The sequence below is a fragment of the Nothobranchius furzeri genome, chromosome 4 (assembly GCF_043380555.1).
Source record: "Nothobranchius furzeri strain GRZ-AD chromosome 4, NfurGRZ-RIMD1, whole genome shotgun sequence".
NCBI classification, from domain to species: domain Eukaryota; kingdom Metazoa; phylum Chordata; class Actinopteri; order Cyprinodontiformes; family Nothobranchiidae; genus Nothobranchius; species Nothobranchius furzeri.
Window position 1 is genome coordinate 59,527,521 of NC_091744.1, and position 24,339 is coordinate 59,551,859.

General features: G+C 42.7%; 2 protein-coding genes across 3 annotated transcripts; both read right to left on the bottom strand.

Moving 5' to 3' along the window:
- Positions 1-861: 861 nt before the first annotated feature.
- On the bottom strand, positions 862-11,394 carry cnot4a (CCR4-NOT transcription complex, subunit 4a). Its single transcript, XM_015964022.3, has 13 exons — positions 10,907-11,394; positions 8,045-8,270; positions 7,719-7,916; positions 7,522-7,608; positions 7,267-7,368; positions 6,975-7,100; positions 6,772-6,896; positions 6,484-6,690; positions 6,346-6,403; positions 5,997-6,252; positions 5,335-5,838; positions 4,892-5,125; positions 862-2,685 (listed from the first exon to the last, which is right to left on the bottom strand). The coding sequence occupies exons 2-13, from the start codon at positions 8,216-8,218 to the stop codon at positions 2,357-2,359; spliced, it is 2,400 nt and encodes a 799-aa protein (XP_015819508.1). The 5' UTR covers positions 8,219-8,270; positions 10,907-11,394; the 3' UTR covers positions 862-2,356.
- Positions 11,395-12,123: 729 nt separating this feature from the next.
- zgc:136858 (uncharacterized) lies at positions 12,124-23,040 on the bottom strand. 2 transcript variants are annotated; one of them, XM_015964023.2, is made up of 19 exons: positions 22,919-23,039; positions 22,450-22,540; positions 22,250-22,364; positions 21,984-22,158; positions 20,779-20,890; positions 20,559-20,665; positions 20,347-20,473; positions 20,080-20,200; positions 19,866-19,951; positions 19,602-19,732; positions 19,470-19,529; positions 19,327-19,390; positions 19,122-19,216; positions 18,916-19,044; positions 13,338-13,452; positions 13,129-13,266; positions 12,816-12,982; positions 12,659-12,741; positions 12,124-12,500 (listed from the first exon to the last, which is right to left on the bottom strand). In XM_015964023.2, exons 1-19 carry the CDS (start codon positions 22,982-22,984, stop codon positions 12,284-12,286), a joined length of 2,199 nt encoding a protein of 732 aa, XP_015819509.1. In that variant the 5' UTR covers positions 22,985-23,039; the 3' UTR covers positions 12,124-12,283. The 2 variants fall into 2 exon arrangements, with proteins under 2 accessions (XP_015819509.1, XP_015819512.1); XM_015964026.3 differs by having other exon boundaries at positions 12,307-12,492; positions 22,919-23,040.
- Between the last annotated feature and the right edge of the window lie 1,299 nt (positions 23,041-24,339).

Consider the following 24,339-nt stretch of genomic DNA (forward strand, 5'->3'; position numbering starts at 1 on the left):
TAATGCAATCAGAGAGAAGTGGTAGAAAAAGGTAGAGTGGAAAGTGGTCAATATGTCCTCCAGCGGTCTACGCCTATAGCAGCATAACTAAAGATAACTCAGGATAACCTAGCCTTTTAAACAACCCAGAATTACCAATCAAACTATTAATGTGAGCATTTGTTATTAAGCCCTGTATGGACTAACGACCGGTCTGGGGTTTACCCGCCTCTTGCCCATGGAGGAGCTGCTGGGGTTAAACATCAGCTGAAAAAGAATGAATATTAAGTTTGTGTCCAAATCCAAATAAATAATGTTCAGAACCGGCTCCGTTGAAGCTGCTCTTGCAGCACCGAGTGAGCCAATAACTTACTAACACACTTTATGCTGCTTAGTTACTTAACAATGACCTAATTTTTTATGATTTCAATGAAATCTTGGGATATAACGCGTGACCAAAAGGCTGAATGAAGTGTGTGAGACTTCTATATTAATAGCATCAGTCAGACATAATAAAAGGTGTGTGTGTTTCTGCTGCATTGTGCGCTAGGAGAGAGCAGAGCAGCTTCCTGCAGCACCAGATCGGACCCTGATAAATGTGCCAGACCACTCTGCTTCCAGATAACACTCACTCAGCTACACACCTCCAGTGATTTCAACAATGATCAGATTCGTATTTGAAAATCTGTCAAGTGTTGTTCAGCGTCCCCCATTGTGTCACCTTGTGCTCAGGCCGGAGTTTGACTGCAGAGATTTGACTCAAGACAGAAAAACAATCTGCCCCCTTGTGGAGGAGATAGGTAAACACAACTACACTGAATCCATGAGCGACGAAGGCTTTCATGTTTGATCCAGGCAGCGAGAATAAACACAAACACAAAGTCTGAATTCTCTGTTTTATTTAAGGTTTATTTTCCCAGGCCTGCAGAGGACAGTTCACTTCCTGTAAGCGCCTTAAAGGTGTTTGAATTTTCCTTGCGACATGTTCAAACCCACTGTGACTGTTGGTTTCTCCTGGACGACTTTTGTTCATCTTTGTGAATACTGTTAAATAGGGGAAGGACGGGCAGTGGGGCGGGGTCAGAGAGAGAAAAGAGAGTGAACACCAATCAGAATTAAGACTTTAAAGGAACGGCAGCAGCGAGGTGGATCTGGATTCTCCTTGATTTGTTACTTCAGTACTTGGTTTGGTCTTACAGCACCATCTTTTGTGATGCACACTTACACACGGATGCTGAAGTCACATACGGTCTTGCATATTTCTCAGCAGTCAGACACTCCAGCTCCTTTCTCTCAACTCTCTGTGTAAGGCCTCGTTTAAGCCCTCTGGGACCTGACACCCTCCATTACCCTCATTAGTATTTGACTCGAGTCCTGTCCATGTGGTGGCTGTCCATGTTAGGGCTAGTATGGTAGGTACCACACAGTGGCACTGTTAGAGTCTAACCCTAGTGCTCAGGATGTGTGCCATGAGTTCCCACAGCCCCGGCTCCCTGTGGTAAGGCGCTGCTCTACCCTCTGATACAGAGGTTCAGCTAAATTCTCCCTCCAGCCGGATGGGGCCCATGGGGGCCCCTCACTAAAGAGAGCATGAGCCAAGTGGCCTCTGATGCAGGCCATTTGTGTCCCTACCTAACAGGGAGCCCATGCATAGCCTGTGCTCTCAGATTCGGTGGCATCTTCGTTCTCCCTCCAGTCCAATCGGATATATTTTCAGATTATATTGATTTCAGTAAAAGGCTAAGTGCTGACCTCTCTTATCGCTGTCTAACCTTGCTTTAATCACAACATGGCTGTAAGATTTAACCGTTTGTCTTCTCTGAAGGGGGGGTGGGTGGGGGGTACAATGAGAGTCTTTGGGGCAAAGCTTCAAAGAGCAGATTCACAGCTTGCTTTTATTCCTCAAAGACTGATCGCGACTCTCCAACAACACAAAATGTTTTCATGCTTAATCATTAGTTACATTTGTTAAAATTACCTCACTTCTGCTAATTTATTTCATTGCCAGCTTGTGGGGTCAGCTGGAGTCACCGCTGGGCCTCTTTAATGCTATGCTGATTCTTGTGCTCTGGTGACATTAAGCTACACGTTGAATCTCCCGTTTGCTCCCAGTACTAGGTCTAAGGAGTCGTGATGGCAGCAGACAGAAAGTACTGGGAACCAGTGTGCCGCAAACAAAAACCAAACAGGGCTTTAGGGGAGACGCATGGGAGGAGGAAGAGGGGAAAAAAGAAGAAGAAAGCAAATTAGTTATTTAGTTAATTTTTCCCATACTCTGCAGATTGGTGTGTTTTTGCATGGGGGAAAGGAAGCGGGACAACAGGATGAGTGGGTAGAAAGTTGGGAAACAGGTTAATGGATCTGCTCCAGTCTGTGTTCAGTGGCGATCCACGGCGGCGCTCTGTAGTAGCTCTGTGGCGGGCTGTCCTGGGGGTCTGAAGGCGGTCTGGAAGCCTGGTGGAGGGGAGTGGAACTGACTGGCAGGGTTGGCTGTGGGAGGGGGCAGGTAGGGAGCCCAGCCACTGGGGGCTCTGTGGTGGAGAGGGAGGTGGCCATCGAGGAGGCCGCTGTGGAGGGGCTGGGGTGTGGGCACGGCTGAGCTGGCAGGGCCGTCCATCTCTGTAAGAGCCTGCAGCGATTTGAGCCAGTGTGGCGGGTTGTCGTCGTGGAGACAGTCTAAACTGTTGCCTGCCGAGGCCGGGATGCCTGGGGGGGGGAGAGATGGATCATCAGATACAAGCAGTGGCAACGATGCAAAGAAGTTTTCAGTGACTGATACTTTAGAGACTCGGGTCTTTACAGAAGCAGCTGGCTGTAGGTGAGTCCTGGTGGGGTGTGCTTACTTATGACATTATTATTATTATTATTAGCAGTATTATTGTCTGGATGTAAAAAACATGGTCTAAAGCCAGTTTAGGGTGACAGAATTAAATCTTTATGAGTTTTCACAAAAAAGTATGCAACAATATCAGAGATGATGCTGATATGAAGAATATTTCACTGTGAGAAAATAAAGTTTCATCCTGTAACCTCCTGAGACTCTGCGGCCACATGTGAGAACATTGGATTCATGCACTCGTTTTATTCTCTTCAACTTAGACCTATTATTTTAATTTTTTACTTGATATTTAAGTTTTAAAAAGACATTCTTATTTTATTAAACAAGATTTTTTATCCAAGTGATATTTTGTTCACGTCTGAGTCGACTAATCTGCAATAGCTAGAATTTTATTTTTTTAAATCACACCAAAACAAATTAGGGTCTCAAGAGATTAAAGACCAAGTTCACTCGTTGTTTCAACACATTTGCAGTGGTCTCTAGTATAAATGAACGCCTTGTGAGTCAATCTTTGTGGAAAAAAAGCTCTGGTGCTCCTGTTTCAGGAACTAGAAGTGAGCCAGAGCAGAGGTGAGCACAACATTGAAGAATTTGGAGTTTTGTTTCCTGATACTTTGACATCTCGCCTCTGATTGGCTAACAGCAACAAAACTGACTGTTTGCGCTGCAATGTTGATGTTTTACTTACACAAATAACACAAGAAGTTCTGCCATGTGGTGGAGTTGCTAATGCTAATAGTTAGCTTCTACTAGCGAAGATTAGGGATGGGTACCGAATTCGGTACTTTTTAAGGTACCGACCGAATTCCATAGTACCGGCCGAGCACCGATTCACGTCATTTCAAACGGTACCTCGTTTTGGTACCCGTCCATCATAACGAGAACTTGCCAAGACAGCTGCGCATGCGCAAGAGCGTTATGTCGTCGCTCGCTACGAGCGTGTTGTAAACATGGGTAGAAAGAACGCACGCTAAATCTTGGGTCCACTTCACTAAATGTGATGGGTAACTGGGTGATGATGAAACCAGCGACAACGATCTAAGTGAGACATCCTCATCTTAATCTGCTCCGGTAGGTAAATATAATTAGCTTGATATGTTAGCTTCCATTCTGCTAATGGTGCGTTTGCTTTCTCCTCGGAACTCCGAAATTCCGACTAGAAGAACATGAACGCGCTCAAAAGTTTGGCTTCACTTTACTAAATGCGACGGGTGATTGGGTGAAGATGAAACCAGCGACAACGATTTAAGTGTGAGGCATCATCGTTTTAATCCCTCCAGCAGATAAATAAACTGTTTAAGATAACGTTAGCTTGATATGTTAGCTTCCATTGCCACCGTTGTTATCAGCTAATGGTGCGTTCGCTTTCTCCTCGGAAATTCTAACTTCCCAGTAGGAAAAATCAAATGAAAAAAGACGGCAAAAGGAATGAAGATACACAGTAAATTTAGTTCACAGTAAAGATGTTTGCTTCAGTTTAATTATCAACTTATAAAACTACAAGGACGATGTTAAAATACAAACAGTTGAATGTTATTTATCGTGATATTTATCAAATATGGTTATATATTGAGAAAAATATATATCTAATTATAAAAGAGAATTAAAATAATAAACACTCAAAAGTTTCGAATATTGGTACCATTAAGTACCGGTATCGATTCCTAGGTACCGGGAATTAGTACCGAATCGATTCAAATGTCAAAGGTACCCATCCCTAGCCAAGATGTTCTTTGCCTTTTTCTGGGCACTAAACCAACAACAGCCTTCCCCGTCGTAAGCCAAGATGGTAGAGTCCATGAACGTTAAGTGACAGAGTGACGTTTCCTAGAGTTTCACCGCTTATTTTCTATTCAGCAGATTTTGCATGAAATAGGTGTGGAAGGCTTTTCACATTTCACTCAAAGTGACCATCGCATTCTGAAAATGAATTTAAAAAAATGTTTCTAGGTGAACTTGGTCTGTAAATCAGGCTACTTTTGTGTCCTTTTGCTGCTGAAGGACAAAATACCCTGCCAGGCTAATGACCACCTTTAGGAGCTAATATGATTGAGATGAAAAGAGCTAAACTACCTGTGATGATAGCAGGATCCATCCAGCTGGCTGTGCCATCCCAGCTGAGGCTGTGCGACATTCCTGTTGGCCCTACTGACCCGCCAGTGTGGTTAACACTGTTGGAGGATGAGGAAGATGAAGAGGAGGAGGAGTTTGGGAGGCCACCAAAGTTGATATTGATGTTGGGCAGAAGAGCCCTCAGTCCGTCTTGCCACTCTTTCACATTTAATCCGTCTATAGAGCCGCTGTTTTCTGCAGGAGAAAACAGAAAAAATGTGTTTAGATCACAGAGAACTGATTTAGCCCAGAGCTGATCTATTCTCCTCTCATTTAAAATCAATACACACTAATCACGTCTAGCTGTGACTCTCCTCCCATCTTCATCTTCAGTCTCTGTTTTAATGTGTTGTTCTAACATTGGGAAGCACAAAAGCCACCAAGGTGACCCAGGTGTCTGATACCTGAGATGGGGATCCCTCCCAGCCCCGTATTGTGCTGAGGGGGCAGATTCAGGTCCAGGATGTTACTGTGTGAGGCAGCACTGACTGAGTGGTTCAAATGTGTGAGGTTATTTCTTGTGGGGACGCCCATCCAGGGGTGTCTGGCGGCTGGTGGCTGCTGCTGACTGGCCTGGCTGTTGTGACCGCCGGGGAAACTGAAGGAGCTGTAGATGGCTCTGTGGTGAAGGTGGTGGACCCGCGGCAGGCCGCTGGAGAAGTGGTGGAAGGAGCCGGGGTTTGGGTTGGAGGGTGGCAGGCCGGGCCCGTGGCCACTGCCTTGGGTGAGAGGCCCGGGGGACGAGGGGCTCTGATCCTGCACCGACAGCTCCTTCTCTATTAGGTCGGCTAAAGCCTTGCGGGTGACATCAAAGGGATCGAAGCCCAGATCATCATCCTGCTGTTTACTGGACGAGCCGAAGCCGAAGGCCGCCTGCCAGTCTGTTGAGGAAGACACCGGTATTGTGTCTGACGGAGGAGAAAAAAAACAACAACATAGAAGGTTAGAAGATCAAGACCAATCTACTGTTACCTCTATGTTGAAATAAATAAATAAGTAAACAATTTACTCCACCTAAACCAGTTGACATCTCTGCCACAATTACAGCGATGAAACGAGCGAATACCTGATGTAAAGAGGCTCTGTGGTTCGGGAGTCATGGGCCAGTCAGAACTGCCGCGGGGGGAGCTGGGGAAGGGGGGCAGGCCAGCAGGGAGAGGGTTAGGATGTCTGAAGTTGCTGTTGTCTGAAAAGAGGGACTGGGACTCTGCTGCAGCTCCTTCGAAGGGCGAACGGGCCGAAATGTCCGACAGGCTGATAGGCACCACCAAGATGGGTTTGGTTAGACCCGGGGGAGGGGAGGGAGAATCACTGGTGGGTATCTACAAAACCAGACACATACGTTTGAGATTCCCGCTAATCCCACTCCACTTTGCTTCGTCGTTTATTCAAACAAACCAAACAAGCCTCGTCACCTGTTGTAAAGTCTCTCCATTCACCAAAGCCATCGACTCAGAAGGTTTCTCATTAGGACTGAGAGCAGAGAGCACACACACAGATCAGAACATTTCATACACACAACATGTAAACCCTTTTCTAACTAGTGGCATTACCTATTACTGTCACAGGTGGAGGAGAAAGGGGACAAGGCAGGACGCTGGCCAGGAACCAGCTCTGATTCTAGCCCGTCTGAATTACTAGCTTCCTGGTCTAGATAGTCTAGCAGCGGAGGGGACTTGCGGTCTTCTGAAAGTCCGTTGGCCAATTTGTTATGTCCGGACAGTGTAGGCCACCCGTCTTTACCATTGCTACTGTTGGATCTGTCATAAAGCAGGAGCAAATGAAAGCATCAAGCACTACGCTGTGACCGAGCGACGAGCCAAAAGCAGAACCGCACTGACCTCTGTGTGGAGTTGGGTTTACTCTTGGACTTCTCCGCTCCACAGGCTGGAGGTTGTAGAAAGCTAGGGTTTATTTTATAGAGGTCTTGGAGGAGTTTCTGCTCGTATTCTTGATGTTTCCCAGCCTTGAAAAACAAAATTGCTTAAATAAAACGTCCAATTTAGGTCAAGGAAGAAAACTTCCATCTTCTGTTCACACATACCTGCATCTCCTCTTTTGTAAAGCTAGCTGCTTCATCCCCTAATTCATGTAGATACATACAGTCAGGTTTGGGGCATTGCATACTTTTGAGGAAGTAACTGCAGTATTTAGTTGTTCCTAAAGAAGCCTGTGAGGGGAGAGCAGGATATTCTTTATGTGATGCTTCAGAATGATGCAGGAAAATAGAAGCTACACCTGATACTTCTCTTTTACACACATACAATGTATCCTAATTGTAGTAAAAACGATGGAAACCAGAATAAACCTAAGAAAAACAGAGGGTAGCTTCTTACCTTGAGTGTCCTGCCATCCACAACCACATTGTTAACACACTGTATCGCTCTTAGAGCATCTTCAGAGCGGATGTAAGTGACGTAAGCGCTGGCACTGGGCCCCTGAGGAACAAACACAAAAATGAAGGTAAACATGGAAGTCAAACAAAACTTCTACGTCCGTTTGTGTTCAGGTGCTTTCTGCTGCAGGAGGACCCATTATTAATGTGATCGTCTATTTACTAATTCAGTGATAACTCCTTTAACACCTCTCACCTGTGACCCTGCGTAAGATGTGCTATTGTTGATGACCACTTTATGGATTTTCCCAAATCTACCAAAATATTCTGGTCGTTTCAGGACCTGCGAGGAAAACAAAATCATTTAGGACATGCAGTTTATCGTTTTCACACCCAGGACTTGTGTACCAACTCTGAGCTGAGATAACACTAGCTGCAGATATTCGTACTCACCTCCGGGTCAGCGAGTCGCTGCGAGAGCCCCACCACAAACACCAGGTTTCTCTGCACCACTCTGACACTTGCCAGATGTTTGCGGTTTTCTGTCACCTTCTGTTTTTTCTCATTCTGTTTCTGCTTCTTTTCGTTCTTTATCCTTTGGATTTCCTCCTGTGACAGAGGCTTGTACACAGCCGGGTCCTCTGGGTACGGCTACACACAGACACAAAGAGCTAGCTCAAAACTTAAGACTGGAGCTGGAATCAGTAAAACGTGATGAGCTGCAGTTAAAACTCCCAACGCTGACACAGATCCTGGTAAACCGAACATCTTCCCCTCACCTTTCTGCAGGCTGGGCAGAGGCCGTTCTCGTCTGTGCGAATGCGGTGCCAACAGAAGCGGCAGATCTGGTAGCCGCAGGTGCAAGGGAAGAAATTGACGTCGTCAATCTCCAGCGGCTCCATGCACAGAGGGCACTCCATGGGGTCGTCCTTCATTTCAGGGCTGTGGGACATCCTAGTGCACAGTGAGGTTGAGTTGTACTAAGGCTGGTCACAGAACACGAGGCTACAGGGAACAGACAGAAAACAACGTTACTTTCATTAATAGTAGGTTGGACCGGTTTATCAGCAGAGTTCTTCATTACAAACTCCAAATATTCTGATTTGAGCTAACCTGGGCGGGCCACAGGCTGGGAATTAAGATCCTGGTTCAGTTTCATAAATGTGCCAAACTGCACCGCCACAACTATTCCTGATGCTGGACTCAACTTATTTACGCTACATGAAACAAAATGTTCCTCCAGTGACAAATCCACATTATCCATCACGTCCAGAGGGACGCAAGCACGAAATGAAATTAGTCAACATTTTCTCACACTTAATGTTATGCTCACAAACTCAACGTTAACCACATTTTTACTTTCTCAAAAGCATTTAATCAGAGCTGTAAGAAATTCATTAAAATCCTTTTCAGAGTTTGATTTTCCACCACTAGATTCTTTTTGTTCCCAGTTTTGTCTTTCAGAATTCCTTAATTCCTACTAAAAGATTTGTTCTGAAAAATATGACCACAAATAAATACAAGATGCTCTAATTAGCAATAAATAAATAAATAAATAAAAGGTTTAGAACAGACTGTTTCAGGGGAAAACCTCGTTAACCTGGAAATAGGCACAGTTTGTTAATGCCATCATTCATAAAATAGCAGAGAGGGGGGAATGAGCCTGATGGAACAGAGTTACAAGTGTGCCATGAGCATGACCCGAGGTGAAATCTACCTCATCAAGAAGCAGGCTGACAAAAGAAAACCCAAACAACGTAAGTCAAATCACCACCTCCAATCAATCTACAGTTTCAAATGTATAATCAAAGGCAGAACAGCGGGTGATCTTTCTTTGAGGAAGTCAAAGAGCTATTCAGTCCATGAAGTGTAGGGTGGTAAAGAAATAGAAAACTGTTAGAACAAGCATTTCATGCACAAGTCAGGAAACTGGTGTGACAACTGGATCAGAAACGTCTTAAATGAACCTCTGAAGAAACGCAACATTAAAAAAAAGAACAGCAATACATGAGAGGCCTGAAGTGTGACAGGAAGCAGCTTTTTATTAAAATAAATATTGGTCTGATGGTGTAAAGAAAGACTATAATGGTGCTGTTGAATGATGCATGTAGGAGTATTGCTGCTGCAAATAAAAACAGAATAAAACCTGTATATGGTAGAAGGTAGAAACACAAATGCAGAATCGAAGGAACACATGTTTAAATATAATAAAACACATTTTTGCAAAATTTTAGTTTCCAAAATGATTGTTATGCTTGACTAAAACCATCACAGCTCAATAGTGTTGGTTTATACGACACTCCTTTCTGCCTTTTTGATAACATCTTCAAGGCTCTCACTCTTCTTTGCTACTTGGCTTTAAAACAAACAGAAAAAGTGTTCACAGTGATGTAAAGGTGTATGGGTTTGTAATGCAACTCGTGATGTCAACAAACACTCATTTATGGATTTTCTTTGTATATTATATGCTGCTTTTCTTTAAATAAAAATTTGGTGGCATAAAACCCCGAAAATCTGAATTTTTTTTTTTTTTTACCAATTTTAACGAGCACCATTTCATACTGGCCAACTATTACTTAGGATTTCACATCAGTACATTTAATAAGCTTGAGTTTAGAATTGCTGATGGAACAAGACGGTCTGAAAGCATCACTCAGGTCTATGAACCACAGTGATGCTCTTAAAGCAGAACAAACACATTCATCATGTTCTGGTGTTATCTTCATGGGTTTAAAATTTGCTGAGACAGATGCATTTTGCTGGACGTCTTCATGAACAAATGACCACACATCAACAAGGTGAAAAAACGAGCTGAAAACTCAGCTCGATAGGATGCATCTGTAGGCTGACAACACTGTCGTGACAAACGTTTGATGGGAGACATTTCACTGTGGTTGATTTCTAAAGGAAACTCCTGATGGCATCGAGACTGATTTCTACATGACAACACTCACGCCAGTTGATTCCACTTCGTGACAAACCCAGACGGACAAAAGCCCGCACGGGGGATGTTAACTCAGAAGACATGCCAGCGTTTAAGATGCTTGTCAGTACGCTGTTAACAAGCAAACATTCACAAGACGCTGTCCGTCTCTCTGCCTCTCTGACACCTCCGGTGAAGGAGGCAGATAAACCAGGCTGGTAACTTTAGCCGGAGACTGCTCCTGTCTTTTGGATCGTACATTATGACAGATGTTACCTGACAAAGCCGGTCTGACTATTAACACCGTTTGAACTACTATTGTAATCACAACAACAAAACACACACTAATGATAGCTAGCTTAGTAGTGAAGTCCGCTATTATAAAAAAAACTGACATGACGCTACGGTGCAGATACAAGTGACAGCTTGGTTTTTGCTGCGCGATTAGCTTCTATGCTACATTCTCATTAAAATGTACGAGGTTTTGGAGCCGAGCTTACGATGCGGCCTAGCAAAGCTAGCGCTCATCTGGAAGCAAGTTGTTGGCCTTATAAACAACTGACATCGCTCAAAGTCATAAATATTACCTGTAGAATTGTTCAACAGGCATGGAAAAGAACATTAAGTTAGTAAATAAGCTCATAAGAGGCACGCCTGCCCTTTATTCGCTGAAGTAAGACGGAACCCGACTTGTTCAGCTAACGTTAGCGTTACTTACCCTGTCCGTATTTAGCTGAGGATTCCACTCCAAAGGAGTCACACCAAATTGGGCGGGGGCTGGAAGCCAATCTACGTGAAATGGCAAGATTTCTATAAATGGTCACTTACGATAACTGTAGACGGGTTGATCTGCTATAATCAAAATGCTATAAAGATATTTTGCCCCTTTCTTTTCTTGGTATTGTTAAGAGAAATTACGCTCAAACCACCATCTTAGCTAGCATTATAGTAGGGAGGAGGGAGAGGGGCAAGTATTCGTTAGTACTGAGTCTGCGCAGATGAAGAGATGCAACTTGGGAAACAGAGTTTTTAAACGTGTTCCACCCTCAACCCTGAGGTCAAGATGAGATTTGAACCAGAAAAGGGACTGGTTTGACTTTTGTGTTTATTAGAATGACATGTATTATACACATTGTGTTAGATGCATAATGCAGCATATAAACAGTTCAATTATAAGCACCAATAAGTTCTCTTAAACAACAAAACATCTGAAATATATTGACATTGAATAGTGTTCAGGAAAAAGATTATTTTTATAATACGAGTTTTCATGAGAATGTCTTAAATTTTGAAATGCACGATTTTAATGTGTAGCATGCCTTCTATTTTTTAAAATTTGATTTTATTATATAGTTATTTTATTGTTTTTAAACAACAAAAAAAAAAAAATATATTACAAGCTGCATATGGGTTGAAATAAAAGCAATGGGGAAAAAAACGAAAATAAGTATAAATTTATTGTCTTTATGTTATATATAAATATAAACATTTAATTAATACAATTATTATGATTTCCAAAATATATTTTCTACCCATTACAAAAATATATATTTTATGATGGCATAAAAGCTTGAAAAAAATGATAAATTATCTTCTTATAAAGATTTATTTTCTTATATCACACATCCCAAGTACCATGCCAACACCTGAATCAGTTTATAAATGTCAAAGTTTCATATTTCAAGTGGTCACATCACCCGTTATTTTTCTCCGAGCATCTATTGGATCAAGTAGATACATAATTTGTTACGGTCCTATTGTTTGCCCAATAAAAGCAGCCTGTCTAACGTAACCGCTGTAAAAACAAGACTAATTCAAATACCAATATTAACAAAAATAACTGCATGCTGAGACATTGTATGCCTCTGAGCTAAAATGATCTGCTAATATGAATTTAAGGATTTGTTGTGCATCCCAGTGAAAGATGAGTCAGAGTAACTTCAAGTATTTTATTACAGAATAACAGAAAGTATCAAATCTGAAAAGATAAAACTTACTGTATTAAAATTCAATAACACAGTTACAATTTAATCCACTTCTTGTATGATTTTAAGTTAAACAAGATTTGATTAAAATAGCCCACTACAAGTAAAACTCAAAAATGTATGCCTGAATCTTGATCTATTTTAACAAATGTTGGCTTTTGCCACTTTTGTGTCTGGATTTTGTTGGGATCCACAGAGTCTAAGGTGAGCATCGGGGAGATGGGGTGTGGTGAGGAAAGGGACATCCTTGCAGCCAGGAGCCCCATCTGAACACAGGTGTCAGTGTCTTTCCCCTGGAGAATCCCTGCTATTAAAGCTCCTGCAAGACTGCCAACAAAGTGAAAATTAATGTCCTAATTTAAACTCTTCTGAATATTTTCTTATCTTAAAGAATTAAAAAAGAATTAGAGAAGTTCACACACCTAAAGAGAGTGTGTGAAAACTAAACAGAAATATTACTCAGAAGTGAAAGTAAATTTTAGCACCTGTCTCCTGCGCCTGACACGTTCAGTATCTCCTCTGGGGTCACAGTCATCGCTGGGTAGTGTAGAGCACAAATCTGCTTCCTCTGCAAATACGAGTGCAGCAAAGATATCTCTTACTAGCGACCATCATCATCAAGTCATATTGATTAGTACTCACTTTCTTCAGTTTTCTTGGTTGCAAGTTAATGGTGCCTGCTTCATGCTCTCCACACAGCAGCACACCATGAGGTCCAAGAGTCACCACTAAACAGTGAAGATGCTCCAGAAGAGGGCGTGAAAGAGCCGCAGCAGCTTTCAGGATCTCATCGAGAGTGTTTGGCAGCTCTGCCAAGAGATTACAGCCACAGCTTACATTAAATCATTTGCTTTCTTTGCAAGAACCCAACTGTGGAAACTGGGTTTGACTCATGAATAGACAATTTTGCTGTAAAAATGATAAAAACCTAAAAGAAAAGAAACAAACATTTTACCATCTGGGGTGGAGATACCCAAGGTTTTATTCATGATGCACAGCTCTGCCAAGTTTGGAGATGAATAGGACAAAAACTTCCAGGCATCAGACAGGAAGGGTTTACGAGCCTTTTCTTTGTCCGTAGGTTCAAACCAAACTGGGGGTTTAAATCAGGTAAAACACCTTCAATAATAGTCATCTAAATTCAGATGATTTCTTTATATTTACCATTTATGTTGTGCTTTTTTGCAAGCAAGCAGACATAGTTGATGGTGGAGATTGGGATGTTTCCATCAAGACACACAAGAGGAGCTGAAGAAATCTGCCTCTCAAACTGTGACACCTGTTAAAGTGGCAGTGGATAGCTGTTTATTTACAATTAGAAACAGTGCTTTGAGCCTCTGTATAGCATGAGAAATGTTGTTGGTGCTCACAGTGACCCAGAAGCACTCATACGTGGCTTGACGAAGACCCAGTCCCAATGCTCACTCTTTCACCCTTGTACCCTTCAGATGTGCAGTCCGGACCAGGGGTGCAAATGTCCCGATTATCAAGTGCAGAAGTTGATCACGCCCCATTTGCACCCTTGATCCACACTTCACCCAAGTCTGCATCAATGCAAACTTGGGCGAAGGGTAGTACCCACAATCCATTGCAGCGGGAGACAAGGATAAAGTCCCTTTTCTGAAAATATGTATTTTCTGATGAAAGTGGTTCATTTTAGGATGATTAGTTAATGCTCTGAATGTTTTAGACAAGCCAGCAATGAATGTAAATTTATTTCAAATAATTGTTTGGTTGTATGTTTGAAAGGTGTTAATAAAGGTTTAAAAAAAATAAAAAATTGCACAGCAAGCAGGGTGCCGGCATGCGTTACAAGCAATGATGAAGTGCTCCCAGTCTCACTTCAACACATTCTCGAAGCGTCGAAAACTGACGAGGGTCACCAAGCATTTGTTTCCGACACGTTGGGATTGCAAGAGCATCCGACGCCCGCGGTAAAACCAAGCCCCCACAATGTGGGTGAAAAATTGAGGCCAACGCGGAAGTGACAAAAATTGCAATTCCACCCTCATCCGCTGGGGGCTGGTGTCAGAAGCGAGCAAATCCTCATTGACTTCCATGTTAAAAATACCCATTTCAAAGCAGAAATTAACATGTTTACAGCCTGGTACCAAAACATGTTTTTGGTTTAAATGATCTAGTTTACACTCATGACAACTCTGAGGGGGGTGAATTTTTTTTCTCACTCTTCTGTTTAAGTGCATTAAAAGCCTAAAATTTTGAATAATTAATGATCATCAGACCCACTTGACCACAGAGCTAGCTCCATGGAAAGGCCTCAGTAGAGCCTTGTCTGGCCTGGAAACTGCTACAGCATTTTGATTCTCTGTGTTTGTGTAATCTTTTTTGACAATTGTGCAATTGTTGGACAAAATGACTTGCTTAGGCATGAATTGCACTAATAGAGCGTCCAAGGAGTCTCCACTTCATTTTTTTCGGTAAGTAAAATTATATTTATGTATTTTAGGTCACTGCCGAGCTGAGTTAGATGTTAACATGTACTTTTTAACCATGAAATTTAAATGTAATAGGGTAAAACCCAGTGCATTTAACATAATGCTGCACTTTAGAAAATGGGTTGAAATATAACATGTTGGTGGAGCTGGGTTCCGACTATCGGCTTGTGGAGCTCTCGGGAGACCTTTGTTTTCCACCCGGTTCTCCCCTCCCCGCAGCTCGGCGCATCTCTGTCTGATCGCGCCTTCTGTCTGCTGCGTGGGCTGTCGGCTTGTGGAGCTCTGGGATGGAAACCTGTCCACCTGGTTCTCCCCAGCGGCAGCTCTGCGCATCTCAGATCGCAGCGGCGCTTGTCTGCTGTGCGGCTGCCGGCTTGTGGAGCTCTCGGAGACCTCTGTGTTCCACCCGGTTTTACCCAGCGGTCAGCCCGGTGTATCTCTGACTCAGAAGCTCTGGTGTTGTGCACAGCTCAGTGACCTAGTGGTAGAGTGTCCGCCCTGAGACTGGGAGATCAGGGTTTGATTCCTGGTCGGGTCATACCAAAAACTTTGAAAAAATGGGACCCAATGCCTCCCTGCTTGACACTCAGCATTAAGAAGAAGAAGAAGAAAATATCATTTCTATAACACCTCTCAAGATAAAAATCACGAGGCGCTTCACAAAAAAAAAGTAAAAATATAAAAAAGCATTTAGAAAATGTCAAAAAATATATTTAAAATGAGCAAAAATAAGCAATTGCGATTTAAAAGAAAAAATGTTAAGAAAGAGAGAGAGTGAATAGGAAAGAGGGAAATCAGTGGATCCTGAGGAAGGTGGAATAGGTAGGGAGAGCAGAATAAAGAGAGAGGGGTTGAAGAAGTTCATACAAAAGCCAGCTTGAACAAGTGAGTCTTCAGCTGCTTTTTGAAGGAGACCACTGAGTCCACTGATCTCAGGCTCAGGGGGAGAGAGTTCCAGAGTCTGGGGGCCACAGCAGCAAATGATCTGTCACCTTTGGTCTTTAGTCTGGTGTGCTGCCCAACCAGTAGGCTGTGAAGGAGTTGGATTGGGGGGTTAAACCACCAAATGGTTCCCGAGCACCGCTGTGTCTGCAGCTCACCGCTCCCCCAGGGGATGGGTCAAATGCGGAGAACAAATTTCGCACTCACATCAGTGTGTGTGACAACTAATGGGACTTTAAGTTTAAGTTTAACTTTAACTCTGGTTGTAGCTAGGTTGCTACCTCTGTTAGCTTAGCTCCCACCTCCGCGTTAGCTTTGGGTTAGCTTCAGGTTAGCTTGTAGCTAGTTCGACCGGGTATCGTCAGTTGATCCCATCAACATATATATACTGGACATCTCCTTTCCATAGGCTCCAATATCACGTTTTTGAGGCCAAATGGGAGGTGGCCACCACCGCCATTTTGACCGTATCACAGGTTCCGTCAAGCCCAGACAATTCCACAAAAGGGAAAAGAGGAGGAGCTGAGGGTGGAGCTGTAAGGCTGGGATCAACTGACGACACCCGGTCAAACTAGCTACAAGCTAACCTGAAGCTAACCCTGGCTAACCTAAAGCTAACGCGGAGTTGGGAGCTAAGCTAACGGAGGTAGCAACCTAGCTACAACTGGAGTTAACTGTGCACAACACCAGAGCTTCTGAGTCAGAGATACGCCGGGCTGACCGCTGGGTGAAACCGGATCAAACACAGAGGTCTCCGAGACCTCCACAAGCTGGCAGCCGCACAGCAGCGCCGCTGCGATCTGAGATGCGCAGAGCTGCCGCTGGGGAGAACCGGGTGGAAAGGTTTCCATCCCAGAGCTCCACAAGCCGGCAGCCCGCGCATCAAACAGAAGCCGCGATCAGACAGAGATGCGCAGAGCTGCAGGCAGAAACAGCCGGCAATCCGCGCAGCAAACAGAAGCCGCAAAGCCACGGGAGAAACGGGTGGAAAACATCGGTCTCCCGAGAGCTCCACAAGCCGATAGTCGGAACCCAGCTCCACCAACATGTTATATTTCAACCCATTTTCTAAAGTGCAGCATTATGTTAAATGCACTGGGTTTTACCCTATTACATTTAAATTTCATGGTTAAACAGTACATGTTCAAATCTAAGCTCAGCTCAGCAGTGACCTAAAATACATAAATATCATTTTACTTACCAAAAAAAAAATGAAGTGGAGACTCCTTGGACGCTCTATTAGTGCAATTCATGCCACAGCAAGTCATTTTGTCCAACAATTGCACAAATAATATACAAACAAGAATACACAAACACAGAGACTCAAAATGCCGTAACAGTTTCCAGGCCAGACCGAGGTTCTACTGAGGCCTTTCCACGGAGCTAGCTCTGTGGTCACGTGGGTCTGAGGTGGCGATCACGTGGGTCTGATGCTCATTAATTATACAGAATTTTAGGCTTTTAATACACTTAAACAGAAGAGTGAGAAAAAAAAATCACCCAGGCTGTAAACATGTTTATTTCTGCTGTGAAATTGGTATTTTTAACGTGGGAGTCAATGAGGATTTGCTCCTTCTGGCACCAGCCCCCAGCGGATGAGGGTGGAACTGCAATTTATTCCATTTCCAGGTTTGCCTCAATTTTAGAGCTGCATTGTGGGGGCTTGGTTGATCCCAGCCTTACAGCCCCACCCTCAGCTCCACCTCTCTTCCCTTTTGTGGAATTGTCTGAGCTTGACGGAACCTGTGACACGGTCAAAATGGCGGTGGTGGCCACCTCCCATTTATCCTCCAAAACATGTTATTTAATGTATGGAAACCCATTGTCCAATATTTATATGTCAATGGGTAAAACGCACGTTTCACTGACATTCAACCTCTAACCTCCTGCTATTCAACCAGAGCTGCATTGGGGGAACCTCACCCCCATCCTAACATTAACTCTGTTTCTCATTCTAAAATTCCCGTTCACCATGGTTGAGAGAGATGTTAAAACCAGGAACAAAGTTTTGCATGAGGGAGCAGGATTGGGGTGAGGGGAATGTTAAATAGCAAGAGGGTAAAGGTCAGGATTTGGTCAAATCTCCGTTTTACCTCAGGCGTCGGAAACCGACGCTCTGGCGCAGCGTGTCGCCCCCCCCCGACGCGTTGAGACTCCCTCCCCATTGTCAATTTTCGATACTTCAGGTGTGAGAATGTGTTTCTCAATTTGGCAAATCTTTGCACACTTGTGTAACACGCACTCGAAGCCTTACCGCACACTTCCTCCAAGCGCACTTTGCTGAAAACCGCAGGGTGCATTACGAGTTTTAAGATTGGGCCTCAAACTCATGAATTAACCCTACAGAACCACTTGTTTACCCCATCCACTCAGCCAAGATATGAGTACAAAATGAGCGAAATGTTGTTTGTTTTTTTTTCAGATGGCTTCACAATGCTAGTTAAGGCAGTAAACTCTGTAATTTGTGTGTAAGGGGGCGTGAGGGGTGAAGGATGGTTGTGAAGTGGGAATGACCTACTGAACAAGGAACCTTCAGCCTGCAATATTACCATTATTTTGCCAGATGTGAAGTGGGGATATGTAGCGTTCAGCCAAATGACTGTCCCGCGGCTTGCAGAGCAGTTGTTTACTGAAAGTATCACAGTAAATACTGGAACGTGAGTGCTTCAACAGTTGTTTTGTTTTTTGTTTGTTTTGCATCCACAAGGACGTTACCAGCAGTTCAGCTTAGTGTGAACAGTAGTTTGGCCTAGCATTAGCAGTGGCTCAGGCTAGCGTTTGCTGTAGCTCAGCCTAGCGTTGTTCTGCGGTTAACATTATTGCGACCAGTGTTCACACATCCTAGACATCGAGTTGGGTTAGAACTTGCAGATGTGGCTTAATATGAAACTTTGGTCAGAAACAACTGTTTGTCCCTTGCCTTTCATGAATTGCTAATTTACAGATAAAGCAGGTTAGCCTCAGCTCTGACTTTTGCTATGCTACATTTGACCACCCAAGTTGCCTTTATTCAGCAACATTAAAGTTAACGTGGTTTTACATTTTACTGCCCTTTTAAATATTCTCAAAATTACAATGACATTTATGAAAAGCTGCAGACATTTGTTTACTATAATAATCCTATACGAAAATAGGAAACAACCTAAATTCGGTCATGCTGTTAAGAGTATTCCTTTTGCATACGTTTTTCTCTTGCAAATGCTTATTTTAATTAGAAGTCATTAAAATGGTTTAAAATGAAGTGAACATTAATAAAAAATACTCTACAAAGTTAATGTGCTTCTACAAATATACATGGCATCAAAACAAGTCTTTTAAATGTATAATCCATCAGTGCAACTTACATATCGCTCTGTGATTTCCTGATGGATGTCCATGTCTCCCAGTCCAAGACTCAGCTCTCCATTTTCATTAATAACAGCACAGTATGTTGCTGTGGCGTGCATATCTAGCCTAGCCACACCACTTGTGTTCTGAACAAAAACAGGAAAAACGTGGTTTTCTGTGTAAAACGGAAAATGTTTCACCGTGCTTAGGTCTGACCACTCACCATATGTTTACAGTAGTTTAACTCAGCATCACCGTTTGCATCAGCTCCAGTGGCTGAGATGAACAAGGGTTTGTGGCCTAATCTACTCAGAGAGTCTCAAAGAAAGGACAAAAGCAAAGTGTGAGACAGAATCAGATATACTGATGAAAACGTGCACAAATCAGATAAAAAGCAAAAAAAAAAAAAAAAAAAAAAAACAAGACACCTGCGATGTTTCGTCCCACACCACCAAATGACTGAACCACGCTTCCTGGGTTGGTTTGTCCAAACTGAAAGATGCAGGAAGTGTTCTCAGAAACCACTTCTATCATCTGCACTGCCAAGGATGAATGATGCAAACAAACTCACTTGAAGTTCTTTTGTTTTGCCTTTAGCTATGAAGTCAACATTAATTCCTCCAATGACAACCTGCAAAACAAAACCACCATCTTGCTGCACCACATATGACTTTTAGACAATGTAAAACATGTTCTTACTCACAACATCTGAGTCTGCTGTTACTTTTCCAGGTTGACTGATTAGACTTTTTGATGTTTTTTCTCTCACTTGTTTTGACAATGCACAAGCGATCTGACTGCCAACTTTAGCATTGTTACGAATCAGAGCAATGTCTTCAAACACGAAACATCAAGGACAGAATAGTTACAGATTGTTGGTCAGTGATATTCAGCAGATGCTTGTTCTGCTTCGTGTGGTTAAGCTCTGTGTGCAGCTTTGGAGTGATTCAGCGATTTGAAAGGATACTGGATTGCAGGGACTTTCCTTGAGTCAGATCACTGACCTTTTGAAGAATGAAGGGTGTTACATCTTTACCTGTGATGCCTTTGAGACTGAGAGGAGAGAAAAGAAAGCTATAATCAGAAGGAAAAGTTCATCTGACATTACAGATCAGTATCTTAAAACCAGATGGCTTTTGCACACTGGTTGCACACGGCAACGTGAAACAAGCTTTCTGCACCTCGCCTCAGTCGCTGCAGCTTGTATAGCTTCCTCTATCTGCTGACCTGCTGCCGCATGCTCTTCTGGGATGGGCACTGCTATCAGGACACCATTTTGAAGACCCAGCAGCAAGGCGCTAGCTGATGACATAGACATAGTTGCTTTAGTGAGTTAGAAGGAAACTTGTAGAGTAGTGGTTGTTCTGAATTGAAGAAAACTATTTAAGTGAAACATCTCAGAGTGTTAGCACAGTCGATCACTGTCCAGGATTTTGAGTTGTGTTTACCAATGAGCTTTGCAGCCTCACTAGGGTTGTGAACATTGTATGCAGAAGTGAATCCACTGTGTGGAGTGAAGAAGGCTGGGAAATCCTCTGATGGTCCGTAAGTGGCCACACACACACCCTGTGTCTCCTATTTATATTGAAATGTTATAATATGTAATTATTCAAATGTGAGCAGCTGTTTCAAGTCCAATGTCCAAAACGTGTTTTCTTACAAGAAACTCCAGGGTGCGCCCAATGTCCAAGATGGACTTGACTCCAGCAGAGACCACGGCGATAGGAGTTCTGCTGAGCTCTGTCAGATCAGCGCTGATGTCCAGGCCTGGGGACATGATCCTTCAGTCAAAGACAAGCCTTCAAAGAAGATTTTTGTGAAATGATCTGAAGTTGGTGACAGTTTTTGTGACTAAGTGTAAAAGTCACAGTTCAGCTCACTGTTCTGTCCATCTCTATGAACTCCTCCAATGCCTCCTGTGACAAAAACAGAGATGCCAGCTCTGTGTGCTGCTATCATGGTAGCTGAGACTGTCGTTCCTCCAGAGAGACCCTAAAAAAGAGTTGTGTTAAAATTTAAATAAACCACTAAAACATTACAAGCTCAGGTAGTTCACTTTTCAGTAAAAATAACATTTCCATTTTACACCATGATACAAGAGCCTCATGCTTTAGACTCCATGTGTCCTGATGTACTTATTGAAGGGTGATGGCTTTAGGAAGCACACAGCTCCACCCCCATAACTCTGTCCAGCTACCATCATGATGGTGGACTCATGTCGCTTCCTGGGCACCACCATCACCCAAGGCCTCTAGTGGGATTCCACCATCACCTCCATTATAAAAAAGGCCCAGCAGAGGATGTTCTTCCTGATGCAGCTGAAGAAATTCAACCTATCAGTACATTTGGTGAGGCAGTCCTACACCGCTGTCATCGAGTCCATCCTCACCTCTTCAATCACCGTGTGGTATGCTGGAGCCACCATCAGGGACATGAAAAGACTGCAGCGTGTCATGTGCTCTGCTGTGAAGGCCATTGACTGCAAACGGCCCTCCATACAGGACCCAGCAGACCCATGTCAGACTAGACACAGTCTCTGACTCGCTCCCATCTGGCAGGAGGCTCAGATCCATTTAGACCAGAACCTCTTGTCAGTAGAGCAGTTTCTTCCCTTCTTCTGTTGGATTCATGAATGACAATCCGGCTGCGCAGTCGCTTGGTTTCAGTCACATGACCCTGTGTTGTGCTTGTACCTGAACTGGTCTGCTCTGATCCTCTACACGGTCTTATATATAGTAGACATTTCTCAAATATTTATTTGTTGTTTTTTTTAATTAAGAACTTTTACAAGCAAATAAATGTATGTTTAAGTTCCAGACATGATCCAAAACACACATAATTATTTTTCATTTAAACTGTAGTACAAAGGTACATTTGTGTGATTCAGGGTGTGAAGTCAAAACGCCGAGAAAATCACTTTTAAAGCTTACATTCTTTTTTTTTTTTGTTCAGGGGACCCATGAGCCAACCAGAAAGAGAGGAGACTTATGCTCTCTCTCCAACAAATGGAGTAAAAGGTCTTGCGAGGAGACTGCATTTGGTCCTACAACAAATATACCTTTATATTTTGTCTTTGAGATCTTACTTTGCTAACGACATAAGGGAGATCACGTCGTGAAACCTTCAGCAGGCTCTTGGACTGGGCGAGATAGTTGAGCTCATCAGCCGATAAACCAACGCGGATTTCCCCATCGATCACTGCAACCGTAGCAGGAGTGGCTCCTTCAGCTCGTACAATAGCCTCCACCTCTGTGGCAGTGCTGCACACACATATCTTATTAACATTTTCCTCAAAACTATTTCATTTGGTTTAGTAAATGTTTTTTTTACATCTAAGGTCATGCAGGGCACCTGAGGTTGTGTGGGTAAGGCATGCCATGTGTGACAATGGTGCTCTCAAGTGCAACCACCGGCTTGTTTTCAGCCAATGACTGAGACACAGATGGATGAACCTTAAAGAAGAGATCTGAGGAAAGTAATTAATCACTCATTAGTATACTGTAATTAGACTTTGCTAACTGTGTTTCATGTATGTCAGAAGGTATATTTACCCTTGTTGCATGTGTTCTGGTACCTCCTGACTCCTGTTCTCAGGATGACTGAACAGGCTCTCTTCAGGATCCTCATTCTGTTCGGAAAACCCTGATAAGATACAGACTTTGACTTTTCACCCGTATTAGCACTTCTTTCTATTCCTTTGAGTAAATCAATGACTTCCCACAGTTGAAGACCAAAACTGACTGATCAACCCAGATGCCCCCCCCCAACCCCCCTCCACACACACACACACACACACACACACCTACACACACACACACACAAACACACACACACACACACACACACACACACACACACACACACACACACACACAACAAATTCATCTTCAAAGCTAAAGTTAGGAATTCAGCTCACCTATCAGAATAAGAATCTGTAGTGAGAGTTAAGTGTAGAAATTAACCCCAGACCTCTTAAAGGGCACAATTATTTATATTTTCAACAATTAAAAATACATTTACCTGAATTTCTTCAAAGAAAATGTTAATAATTTTTCCAAATCCTGCAGTGTTTTCTGCTACTGCCATTTACAAGTCCCATTCAGCCTTTGTGAGGAGTTTCTCTACCCCAGCTAGCTGGCACAAATTCTCATCATCCGCTCCCCTTTTTGGGGCCACTTTCACAGGCAGACACCCAAAAACCCAAATACCAGAACAGAGGTCTCTTTTTTCTTTCCTAGACTGTTGAAATTATGTACAAAAATTCATTAAACGATTACATTTGCACACACAAAAACATAGTATGCATTTTTGTAAAAAGATTCCTGTCACATAATTTAGAATCTGTTATCATTTGTTTTAGTCAGACACAATGCTTGAGCATTAGTTTGTTCAGGTATAATTTAAAAGGAGGGATAATTCAGTGGTAAAAGTGTCACTTTTATTCCATTGTTTATATTAAACTATGAAATACTTGATTTTCTTTTCTTTTTTCTTTTTAGGTAGTTTCACTTATTAATGCTAAAACATAAAAAAATGAGGCATTGCTTTTTTGCAAAGTTCCATTTTTTATGTAAACTAAACTGAAACATCTGAAAACAGGAATAAATCAAAGCACATGTAAGTATTTACTAAATACATATTCCCACCCACACAAACATGTTATAGAATAGGAACGATCAAGGTGTATGGCATATTATTAGTTATTTAGTCACTCAGTGATTTAAAAAATAGTTTCTACAGGAAACAAATGAGTCTCTTACCTTCTCCAGTGCAACAAACTTTGCCCAGAAAGCTGAACTTTAACCCAAACATTGTTTACATAACTCACAACCATCAGCTACTGATCTATACTGTGAGAACCTCTCTGACTCTATCTTTTTGCAGAAGCTTATAATACTGTATTGTGCCAAGATAAAAATATGGAAAGTTGATGACTAAAATCATATTTATAAAAGTGCTTTACAACAACCAGAGATTGCACACAGCACTGGACAATAATAATAATAATAAAAAAATACAGAAATTAAAATACAGAACATAAAAATAGGATTTAAAAAATGCTAGTCAAGCCATCTCCCAAGGGATATCTAATCTCAAATGTCAAAAGCAAATTTGTGTTTCAGTTTGGTCTTAAACAGGGAGAGGTCCATGATGGAGTGTGTTTTTAGAGGTGGACCATTCCAGGACTTCGGTCCTGCCACTGCGAAAGTGCGATTTTCCCATTGCACTTAGATTGTTTGGCTAATGAGGGGGTCACACAGAGGAGCAAGACCACAAACAGAAAATACAAACATTAAAAATTTGAACTGCACACAGAGAGCCAGTGCAAGGTGTGCAGTATGGGAGCGATGTGGTCTTGTCTATAGGAGTTAGTGAGGGGTCGAGCCGCTGCATTGTAAACGGTGCAGAGAGGTCTGATGTAACCCAATACAGAAGGCATT